This window comes from Terrapene carolina, unplaced genomic scaffold, assembly GCF_002925995.2.
Source record: "Terrapene carolina triunguis isolate 2854851 unplaced genomic scaffold, T_m_triunguis-2.0 Scaffold58, whole genome shotgun sequence".
Classification (NCBI taxonomy): Eukaryota; Metazoa; Chordata; order Testudines; family Emydidae; genus Terrapene; species Terrapene triunguis.
In genome coordinates, this window is record NW_020664409.1 from 2,207,355 (window position 1) to 2,219,974 (window position 12,620).

At 40.3% G+C, this 12,620-nt stretch overlaps 1 protein-coding gene across 1 annotated transcript in view; it reads right to left on the reverse strand.

Moving 5' to 3' along the window:
* OFCC1 (orofacial cleft 1 candidate 1) overlaps positions 1–12,620 on the reverse strand; it is a gene marked incomplete at its 5' end in the record, with an annotated part of 249,367 nt that overhangs the window by 22,136 nt on the left and 214,611 nt on the right. The window contains one exon of the mRNA XM_026647306.1: positions 1,690–1,837. Within this exon, the coding sequence (XP_026503091.1) occupies positions 1,690–1,837 (148 nt within the window). The remainder of the gene's footprint in view (positions 1–1,689; positions 1,838–12,620) is intronic.

A 12,620-nucleotide genomic window follows, 5' to 3' on the forward strand; every position in this document is an offset into this window, starting at 1 on the left:
GAGAGGGTCCTCCCACAGCTTGCTTCTTGGCAGCAACCGGGGAATGGGAACGGTGCCGAGGTGGGCGTTTTTGGGGCCCGGGAGATCGCCGGTCCCGAGATGAGCGCAGGATCTTCTGCGGTGCCAAAGCTGGTACCGCCGGAGGGGCACTCCGCACCGAGGCGCTCGGGCCCGCATCCTGAAAGGTCCGCAGGGCTGACTCCATGAGGAGTTGCCTAAGATGGAACTCCCTCTCTTTACGCGTTCGAGGTTTGAACGCTTTACAAATTCTGCACTTGTCTGCTTGATGGCCCTCCCCCAGACACCTGAGACAGGAATTGTGGGGGTCGCCCACAGGCATGGGCCTGCTGCAAGACTTGCAAGGCTTGAAGCCCTGAGACGGCATGCCCCAGGGCCCCGCAGAGCAGTCGTTGACAGGACTGCCCTCTAACAGCTAAACTACACTTAATACTATAGAGAAACAATTAACACTTACAAACTACTAACTATTTACAATGAAGATAAGAGAACGCTAGGGATAAGTGGAACACTTGAAAAGACAAGAGACCACCCTTCCAACAACTGTCACAGGCGGTAAGAAGGAACTGAAGGGGGGTTGGGCCAGCAGGGGCTTATATAGATCGCCATTTCGGCGCCACTCAGGGGGCTCCCCAGCCAGCCCGACAGGTAGCTGCTAGGGTAAAAGTTTCTGACATCCGTGCACGCAGTGCGCACGCACACCTAACTGGAATTGATATGAGCAATCACTCGAAGAAGAACAATCTCCATTATTTTCATTAAAAATTCCCTGTATATCTTTTGATTGTTCATCTAAACTGAAATGCTGAACCTTTTAAGGTTCAACCATCAGTAATCTGGATATGATACAGATAACAACACATGGAACTTCTATCCAAACTAGGGCACTAACAGTGCATCAAAATCTCTGTATATGTGGAGTACCACTGAAATCTATAGGGCCTTAGCAGAAGTGTAGAGTGCTTGTGGATTCTGATGCAGGACTGAGGCTTTGTATATGGGAATAAAGATAAATAAATTGTTCATGTTAATGACAAGGTTTAAGTAACACATTATGATAATTCTGTACAATTTAATACTTTGATACCACTTTGTCATGGGCTTCTACTACTACAGTTATTACTGGAGAGACATATACAGACACCAATCCAGGCAAAGACTTACACATGCATTTAGCTTTACACATTGTGAGTAGTTCAATGTCTGTCAGTGCATAAAGTTAAATGCAGCATAAGTCCTCGTATATATATGCATGTGTACACACACGCACACACACACACACACACACACTGTGTTACCTAATTAGAAATCAAGCAGCTGATTTATGTCCGCAGCACATTTTAAATGTTGACTTTTGTTCAAAATCTATTTCTCTCAATTGCATTACAGCTGTACCAAATTCCAGTGTGGAAAGTGTTATGATCTTTGGTGTTCATCACTGAAAGAATGACAGCTGTTCTCTCTTCATGATGTACACTTGTGACAGACTAAAAATGCCATACTGAGGTGAACAACTGAAAACACCACTAGTCTAACACAGTCAAAAATGATTGGGGACTATTCTTTCCAGGAGAAAGTGTGCTTTGAAATAATCTGTTCCCTTTTATAGCGCTGTTTTATATGTAAATGCTGGCATTTTTTTAAGTCAGTTGGAGTCACTGAAAATAATACCTTTCCACCTTGCTGTATTCTTTTTTCTTTCCCTCCGCTTGATAACTGAAGAGGCTCCCAGCACATTGTCCATTTCGCTTACATGTTCCTGAATGGTTGTGCTCACTTCATCATATAAAAGATTTACCCCACTAATGTTATCAAATGCCTGAAAAACAGAATGTATAAAACCCAGACACATTACTGTGGCCCAGTTCAGTGAAATATTAAGTTAGAAGCAACAAACGTGAGTTTGCTTTCATTTCCTTTCCTCTTTGCCTTTTTAAAATATTATATCTTGAAAGTCTCTTTGTGTGTGAAATTTTGTACTGTCATACTAATAACCCAGCTCAGCAGCAGCTTACAATTTGGGTTTCATGGTTCAGTTCCACTTCGAGACTTCATACAATTTTTATAACAGTACTGCCAAAACATTATAGAGTAAGAGTTATTGTAAATATATTCACTAATACAGATAACAGTGGCGGGATTAGCAATTTAAACACATGTGAAATGTGAATTCGCCTAATTTTGCTGAGAACCTAAAATGCTCAAACAATAGAATGGAAATTATTGTTATTGTTGTTGCTTTTAATAATTTCATCTTATGTTATTCTTGATACATGGAGAAAATGTAACTCAATACAGAATTGTCCCTTACATTAAGGAAAACAGGGCCACTTGGGGGAGTTGATGGATTATTATGAGACTGGTAATAGGATATAGCACTTCCAGGTCACTGATTCAAATCTAACCCAACTCAGCAGCAGCTACCACATTATAGGTCAGAGTCTCAACTTGTGTAATTTATACAGCTCTTCACACAATGGTGCCCAGGCTCTGATTTTGTTCGCTTTTTGTGAGCATTCATATGAAAGAAGTTTTGCTCACTTCAGTGTTAGCAGAAAGCAAATTTCAGACTCATACTTCAAGCAGAAATAGTTTATGAAGATGTGAGGTTATCCAATCCCGGAACAGTTCCTGCAAGATGCAGTTTCATCCCTCAAAAGCTGTGATTCAAAATGAATAAAAATGTTTGCAAATATTTTCTCCCATTATTTACCAAGTCTAGATAGCCACTGCACACACTAATACACTCCAGTAGGAACACACCCAACATAGGCGCCGACTATGGTTGCTCCAGGGCTGGAGCACCCACGGAAAAAAATTAGCAGGTGCTTAGCACCCACCAGCAGCCAACAACCCCCCATATGTCTCCCGTCTGCCTGCAGCCCCACCAATCAACTCTTCCCTCTCCCTCCCTTCCTCCCAGCACCCCCTTCCCGCCATGATTAGCTGATCCGCAGCATGCAGGAGGTGCTGGGGGGGAGAGGAGTGGGGACAGAGCGCACTTGGGGGAGGGGGCAGAACTGGGAGGGAAGAGGCAGGGCAGGGTGGAGCAGAAGCTGGAAGAGGCGGGGTGGGGGCTTGGGAGAAAGGTTGGGGTGGGGTGGGACATAGACTGGGGTGGGGGGCTGAATACTCCCAGGGCCCGGACGAAGCAAGCGCTTGTGATGGAGAAAAGCAGTTTTAAATTATTAATAAATCTGTAAAATATTGTGATCGATGCATTGAAATAGAAAAATTGGCAAAATTTATCAAATACATTGTTTAAACAAATAATACCTAGCTCTTATATAACACTGATCATCTACAGATCTGAAAGTGCTTCATCGAGGTAAGAATTATTATCCCCATTTTACAGATGTGGACACCAAGACTAACCCAAGGTCATATAAGCGCTCAGAGTCAAAGCTGCAACTAGAACACAGGTTGCCGCAGTTACACCCCAGTGCTCTATCTTTTACTACATCAGCTCTAGTGGTGGAATAAGTAAACTTCTCTGGTAATAAGTCAACATTTTTTACATGCACTTCACAAATCTTAGTGTCTTACCATGGCTATGAGTTGCTGCAGTCAATCAGACAACATTTGTTTAGGAAGGGGAGTAAATAAAATGCTGAAAGTAGGTTTCCTCCCATTCTTATCTATCTTAGGTACTTATAAAGCTCTCATTATCTGATCACCTGACAATCTTTAATGTAGTGATGCTCGCAACACCGCTGTGAGATACAGCAGTACTATTATCCCCATTTCATTTAAAGATGCAAAGTGCAATATAAGAGCTAGGTATTATTATTATTAATTCCAATGAGACACAGGCACAGAAAGACTAACGCCCAGATCCTCAAAAGTATAAGTTCTTAACTTCCATTGATTTAGGAGTCTAAATACCTTTAAAGATCTGGGCCCAAGCAACTTTACCAAGATCAGACAAGACATCTGAAGAGGGAAAAAAGAATTGACTCCAGGTCTCCAGAGTCCCAAGTTAGCACCCTAATCACTGGACTATCTTTCTTCTCCTAGATAATTGTCCATTGGCAGTTGCCACCAATAGGGTTACCAATGGCACCTACTGTTTATATATTGTATATTACCCTAATGGATGAGCTGGATTTGGATAGTCCTATTCTATGTCCCACAGGGAATGAAGAAACTTCAGGGCTCATACATTTGGGATACAATGTCATGACATTGCTTTGCATCAATATTGTCTCAGAAAAAACTTCAAGAAGGCAAAAGCCCTATCCCTGCACTTGTTCAAATGCTAGGGCCCGTGTTGGTATTATTGTGAGCCAAAGGGAGGGGCACAGAGTCATTTTACTAGTAAATAGAAACTGAAAGAATTACATACAATAGCAAAATTTCTCCCCTGTATGATAACTTGAAGAAATACAATGGAAACATTTATGTGTATATACAGGCCCTGTTCCTAATTTTCTGTAGTGCAGAATACATCTATGAAGTTTTTATTTCCAAGTATACATGCAAATGAGTGGAAATAGAAACTATCTGGAATTCACTGCAAAAGCCTTTTTGTAAGTGGGCAGGTGGATAATGGGGGAACCCCATGCTCACTCCAGTCTGATTAATAAGGTATTATTAAGCTTGCATAGCTCAGTTATCAACAAGCTTGTCCAAGGTAAGGAAAACTGCTGTATCACACTTTAGATGTCACATACTTACAAACTCAAAATTGCAGCTTGTATTCATAGTTAAAATTTTGGATTTGATCAGATATTGCGTAAAGTTGTGATATTAAATTAATTAAAGCCCAAGTTGTTGTTTCTGAAAGTGACTTAATGGCAGTAACCTTATAATTAATCAACCATGCATTAAAGTTCACTTTACAGTTACTACAGTGTAATTATAAAGTGAGCAAAAATATAATTGATGAATTTTGTCAATTTGTGTAGCTGCAAGGTACTTTTTCAAAGGTTTTTTTTTTATTTAGGTAAAATAAGCTAATACAGTTTTGGCACTTATCCTTTGACTTCACAGATTTTACTGCTGATTCAAGTAAAAATATGTGATAAATGAATAAAGATTATAAACATTTAAGAGTTCAAAATACATTTGACAGCAGTAAGCTACACTGTGCTTACACTGTAAAGTCAGTCACAAAACACTCATTCAGAACAAAGCTGTATATTTTAAAATGTGTTGGAAGAGGGAGGGAAGTTGAGAAAAAATGGTTCAGTAGAGTTAGCCGTGCACTTTTAAAATGTGTCTTTATCATCAGTACTAATGTTTGTAATAAAGTAGAGCGGTGCACGTATCACCACATTTTCCCCATGAGTTTTTGCTCACATTATATGAATTCACTTTGGCGGAGGTTGCATCCATGTTGTATTTCCTTTCCATGAACATTCACGTGAGAAGAGTTTTAACTCCCCAACTCTTCATGGAAAACAAATTTAAATTCACATGCTCAAATACTCATAGATCTGTGTGTCTCTCTCTTTCCTCTAAGCCTGTAGTAAAGAAACCAATATATTTTAAAAACGGGGGTCCATTTACATCGCTAGGATACAATGCTGTTGTGCACATATTCCTCTGATTTGTTAGTTACCTTACAGCACTCGCATCATGCCAGGAGCCCACGGTGGACTTATCTCATGAGCTTTCTGCTTATTCTGTTGCACCACAGATTTTAACGCCAAACAAGCAGGGAGTGCTGCCTCCACCTAGCCATTTTCTACTCCCAGTGGCCCTGTGGATTCCCCTCAACAGAGAGTCTACCTGGGCTTAGAGAAGTTTTGGTAGTGAGAGGGGTAGAGCAGGAGAATGGTCCTGTTTTTCAGCCCTGCCTCCTGCAGGCCAAATGGATTTCCATGTAGACATCCATCTGGGAGTTGATAGTTTATCAATATGTAGTTCTGACGCAAAGATACAACTCAGTTTTAAAAGAAGATTTATCAAAATAATCAAAAACATAAAATGGGCAACTCTTTTCACAAATGAACACAAGAAGTTAAAAGTTAATGCTATTTATAAAGCTTATAGGATAAAAGGAGTAATGAAAGACAATGAAATTACTTGAAAAAAACTTTCATTTTATCAAATTCCTTTTAAGTAGAACCACTTCATGCTGCATGCATCATATCATTCTTTATTCTGATACCTATTGTGAATTGAATGATTTTTAATTATTATCACCATATATTGTTCTAATTTGAATATGAACAAATATTGTGATGGGATGATTAGGATACAGTAGAGTCTAATCATTCACACTTGAATCCAACGGAAAAATTCCCATTTCCTCTGCTGGAGTTAATTTTCACAACTCCATCGAAGCCAATGGACCTGCATCTATTTACACCAAAAGATAATTTGGCCCAATATCACTCTCCAACTCATGAGTTTCGTTATGGCCCTTAATTTATCAGTTTAGGTTTAGGTAGCTTACTAGGCACATCTTCCCTTGCTCTATCTGCACAGTTCTTAGGGCCACTGAAGTCATATGACTGTGAATCCATTAGCCTGTACCCTCAGCCCCTATTTGGGATGGCATACAGGCTCCCCATCACTTCCATGGCTGCTGTGATCAGCCACCTAATGAAGGTGAAATTTGGTGCTTTTGTCATGTACATAGGATGACCAGATAGCAAGTGTGAGAAATTTGGACAGGGCAAGGGAGGGGTGGGAGGTAATAGTTGCCTATATAAGACAAAGCCCCAAATATCGGGGTGGCCCCGATAATATCGGGCCATCTGGTCACCCTGCAAATGTATTCCTTAATATAGCTAGAGAGACACAATCTGCCCTCAGTTACGTGCATACATCCTCAATGGAATTAACAGCATTGGTTATGTGGCATGCGGGGGGAAAAATTGGCCCACAGTATTCACAGTAACATTTCATCTATAAAAAGGTTATGTTGCATTAAGAATAAAACATGAGATAAAAACATGAGGTAGTCTGTTTATTTGCCCAGGGAGTATATAGAAGCAACCAATGTGTAGATTATTCTAGGGTTGTTTTTTTATGTCATTATCAGATCCAAGTACTGTATACACAAGCATACAGTCCTACGCTTTGTAAAAGTATAGTTTGCTCAAACAATTGTAAAATATTCAGTATTCTTTAGATTAAATATCTGAATATTGCTTCTGAAGGAACAGCTGTCAGCTTAAATCTAAAGTCTAGTTTGTTTACTGGCTGTATTTTATATCTGTTAGAAAATGACACCAAATGGCAATAAAATTGTTGTAAGTATTCTACTGGGGAATATAAATGCCCTTTGGTTACAGTGTACATATCTTTATACATCATTCCAGTATATTTTCCCTAGAATTATGTTAAATATGTAAAAAGCCTTTTCTCATAAAGGTAAAAATGCTAGATGTTTCCAAGCTGTAATTTAGCATTAGTGTCAAGATTGCTCGAGAAAATAAGCTACAGTTACTGTTTCATTCTTTTTAAGTGTCACTCAACATACTATATCTGATCTTGTATTCAAAATAAACTTACATGATTTTATTCACTTTTCCAGAAGTGCAAGAGAATTTAAACATAATTCATAGCATATGGATGGATGTAAATATCTTACACTAAGTAATTGGTTAGTTACCTACACTGTCTTATCCTATTACCACTAGGTATATTTCAAGTAATTAGGGAAAACATATCTCTTTTATCCAGTATGTTTTAAATTGGATGAATCCTTGACATTTGTTTAGGTTTATTTGATAGATAAAATCATACTATAAAAAGTTTCTCTACAGTGTTGAGGTTTACTAGGCCTATAATAAGAAACTGATTTTTTTGCTGAGTTAGTGTGACTTATCTTTGCCCTTTTAATAAGAAATCAACTCCAGTCACCAGAAGAAGTCAAGATAAAAATCACTGAGATGGTGTTATCACAGTGTAGACTGCAAACACTTATCTCCAGAATTAACTTTTTTTGTGCATGGATTTCAAATACATTTTAAATGCTAAAACTCAATAATTTTCCATATATTACAATAACATAAGATTAATGAATGAGGAAAGGCATGAAAAATGATTTTTGGAAGGTCATTCCATGGGTAACCAGCATCTTAATTGAGCCCTATAAAAGGGAAATACATGATAAGTAAAAAGGAAAATGGGTTTTATTGCAAGTGAATTCTCTGAGCTTTACAATACTTGTGATAAAAGAATTGTATTTACAAATGTAAACTCTATAATTTTCATGCCACGCATTTTTAAAAAGTATTTTTATTTAACATTTGTAAAGCAATTTATTCATGTCGCCTTGTACTTAATGTGCCTTTTAAATCTTTTCTCTTTTTTTGCCTCATGCTTATGAAGCTTATGAAACTACTTTTCATACCAGACATCAAATTTCTGGTCATACTAGTAAAGTTTGTATTTTAATGGGAATAACATATCTAGAACAATATAAGTGCTCTAAACAAAGTATTGCCTATATAGACATTTATTCTGAGTTGATGTAAACTCTGATTCAGCAAAGCACTTAAGCACATGCTTCACTTTAATGGGGCTTTTCAATTTTCACTTTAAGTCAATGGGGTTAGGCCCCTGCTTAAAGTGAAGAACACATTTAAGTGCTTTGCTGAATTCGGGCCATGGGGCCAATGCTGCTCCCACTGAAGTGAATCGGAGCAGGGTACGACTGATAATATAATAAAATCACAAGTGGCTAAGAACGTCCTAATAGGTTTATGCAAAACCACCTTATGTAAGCCAAATTATTTCTTCAGATACACAGACATAACTTCAGTTGAAAGCAATGGGAGCTGAGGATGTGTATTTGAGGGCAGAATTTTGCTCAGCAAATTAAATACATTTTGTGTGATTGTGCTCACATCAGTATATTTGATAACAAATATTAACGAAGACTAGGTGCTAGTGCTCTCATTAAATTCATGGAAAATAAAATTACATGAGCATTTTCATTTTGTCATATTCAGAACTACTTGTTATTACACAAAAGGCATGCAGAATTTCTAAAATATCAGTGAACAAATACATATAATATTTATCATCTCTTCACACTTCCACCTATGGAGGTTCAAGTTGGTTTTGATTTGCTTAGTTCCCATGTGGATCTGTTACTCTGTTCTTTCCTTTGTTCAGCCATGGGCTAATAAATATATTGCAGTTATACACTCCCCCTAAAATGTTGCGAGAGATATGAGGGCTCAAGATATCCAGGATCAGGCCCTATGTCATTTAAACAAGCTTAGTGGGACATGTTTTGATTGTGAAGAATGATGTTTGTGTGTTTGAAGACAGCGGGGAGGCTGTGACTGTTTAGGGAATTGTGTAAAATTCTGTTAAAAAGATTAATGCAAGGGAAGGAAATATGGCCAATAAAGTCATGAAGCAATCTACAGCAACAGAATAGCTAAGACAGTTCAGCAGCCAATGATGGTATATGGAAAAACTGCGTCCACACCACCATTAGAGGGCAAATGCTCAGAGAAGCTAATTTGTTTGTATTATTATAAGCAGCAGAGGATGAGTTGGGCAGTTATAAATCTTGTAAATCAGTGACCAATTGACTGTTTATTAACTATCAAAGTGTGTCCTGTGTTGCACAAGTGCACTGGGAAGGGAGAAAGAGGAGAAATAAAGAACTTCTTCACCTGCTATGGAGCAACAGGACAGGATACCCACCTATAACTCAACCCACCAGCAGGACAGAAGGTCATTATAGCTGGTGCTTCACAGCTCCCAGGGGACAAGTGTTCTGTCATTAGGAAGTTTCATTCAAGTCCTCAATGTCTGTCCTATGATTTAGATCCCTCGCTAGCTAGGGCAGAGAAGTGTAGTCCTCATCGTTCTCTACTAGTCCTTGCAAAAGTGGAAGCATTTGCTGCCCCGAACAACATGCTGCCTAACTCCACTAATTGGGAGAGAGGGCTGGAACATGACTGTGCCCCCAACTCTGCTGGCCTCACCTGCTGTGCGGCAAGACCAGTCATCAGACAAGTCAACCGAGTTCACATCCCAGTGCTTAGGAAAACACTGGGCTTACCATGTGGCTGCCTCCTGTGTGGGTTTAGAGAAGAGATTCCTTTACCATCTTCTCCACAGAATTGAATCTGTGTGGGATAGCTGTGATTTAGTCCTTAGCTTAAAAGGACAATTTTTGTCATGCTTCAATATACTTCCCGAGGGGATTGCTACTGGGGAGTATCTTCTCAGACTCTGCAAAAAAGTGCGTCTCACCTTGGATGAGTGTGCAGTGTGGGAAGAAGGTGCAAGCAAGCAACCCCACATTCCCTGATGGCACCGGACCTCTGTGCAATGACAACCTGGTCCTTGCATTCCTCTCCCAACTCTGGAGCAAAAGCTATTGCCATATCAGTGCCAACGGAGGCAAGGAGAAAAGGAATGTGGGTGGAACTCTGGCCATATGCACCCTTCAGTTCACACCAACCAGCGGAGCCAAATTAAGGCATAGCTACTTCAGGCCTGTACCTAGGGCCCCAGCTCTTTGAATCTCAGCATTCATTAAAAAAAAAAAATAGCAATATTCTAGCCCACACGGTTGTGAAGAAAAGCTTGACAAAGCAATCCAAGTGTAACCAGAGCAGACAGAGCTGCGGACAGCTTGGAACAATAACTCTGAGAAGTGTGGACTACATGTATCTCAGTTGGGTATTCACTCTGAGACCCAATGCTCTGGGGGCCTAGGCAAATGTCACTCCTGCAGGGGATTAGAGTTACAGCAGGAGGGGAAGAGTGAAACAGGCCTGGCCCACCCACATAAGCAGATAAACCCCAGCTGCAGGCATAAGTACTAGGGAGTTTCCTGCTGCCACCCTGGCCTTTCTTAAGGAGAAGGTGGTCCCTACTGATCACAAAGAGAGAGAAAAACCTATTGCCACTCTTGAGAGAGAGAGAAGGGACCCCGTGTCTGTGCACAAGCCTCTCTGGAAGAAGACGACCCCTCCCGCTTCCTGCCACTGCCACTGTATGGGGCCCCAGATGGCCTTACTCCATCCCTGAGAATCAGCCCCACTTGGAGAGTAGAATATGCACCATCCTTTTAAAAAATGAAGCAGTAGACGTGCTTCACCCTGAATTCCTGAAGTATTATACGTGCTTCGAACCTAATGCTCCCCTTATGGAAAAACCCTGTGGAATTTAATAGGGATGAATCCAGTGGGATTCTATTGAAATTATACTCTGAAAAGCTATGGCTCATAATAGAAAACAGAGCCTTTCTAAAGGGATTTTGACACAACTACGAAAGGTGGGGGAAGCTCTTTGAGTGCCTCCTGAGCACCTGTATAGTTTTAAAAGTTCACTTAACCCCAGAGCGTTCAGAGGATTCCTAACTTGGGGACTGAAGAAGGCAGCCCTGGCCTTCAAAATGTAAGGATTATCAGTGTCCTTTATCAGGAAACTCTAAGGTCTGGAGATAAATAATGACTTTTGTATAGCTTAAGTCCTATTTAAGTCCTTTTTTTACAAATAATTCGTATTGGATCCTTGGATAACAAAAGAGTATGTTTAGTGCCCTTAAATTGGGGATGTGGCTTTATTGGTCACATAGGTCCTTGCCACACTGATTTCAGGGATGGACTCTATGCTCATGGCATGGGAAGACAAAATTGCATTATATATAAAATCATGTACTCTCATTCCTCTCTTATTAATGTAAAAACATTAGTGAACTGGGAATGCTGCACTAAGTTAGGGTTGTTCATTGTGTTTGAAACCCCTTAAACTCCATATCCTAATTGATGTTCAGTGAAAACTCATAGGTGAAAGGCTGAAAGACTTCAACTAGTAGAATCAATTCTAGACATAGTTATTGCTGGTATCAAAAGCAAAAATCAAAATGGGGCTGGAAGAGGTCTAAATCACTGACTCCAAAAAGAGTAGTGGAAAAATGCATCCAAGTACAAGTCCAACCAAAGTTTTGTACAAAGATCCTCTGCTTTCTGGCAGACTTATGCATGGATCTAGATTTCTTTGTTTTAGTCATTGTGTAGACCACATGTTTCCTCTTGTTTTCTTTGGCTGGCTGTAAATTTCTAGAGACCAGGAAGCACGGGTTCCTAGGGCACAGGGATATGTTTAGATTCCTTGAAGGCTGTTGTCAGATGCTACCGGTGTGGTGCTCTGCTTTCTCCTATGTTGATATCACTCGGCTGCGTGCGTGTGTTCCCTCTGGGTGCTGTCCCAGCTCTGCAGATAGCTGACACGGCAAACCCGACGAGAACCCCCAATGACCACAGAGTCTAGTAAGATGCAAAGTCACGTCGACCAGGTTTATTGCGATCTCGGACACAGTTGCAGTTCCCCGTAGATTACTTAGTCTACCAGGCATACTACGAGAAAGTTCCTCTTGGCAATGGGCCCGGCTCAGTCAGTGGCGGGACTTTCCACTGCCCCCTCGGCCGGACAAAGACACCACCCCAGGGATACATTCTTATACACAGGTACAAACAAGTTACACATCACACCTGACGTATTGAGGTGCAACCCCTCTACGCAGCAAGGTACAACCCTTCTATGTAGTAAGGTGCCGCCTCTCACCTTGTACATGTTGGTTCGATCAAAACAACTCTATCCATCATTTTACCCTTTTGCCCCTGTCATTAGGATGGGTCGGCCTGTTCCATGTTATCTGTGGAATGTTC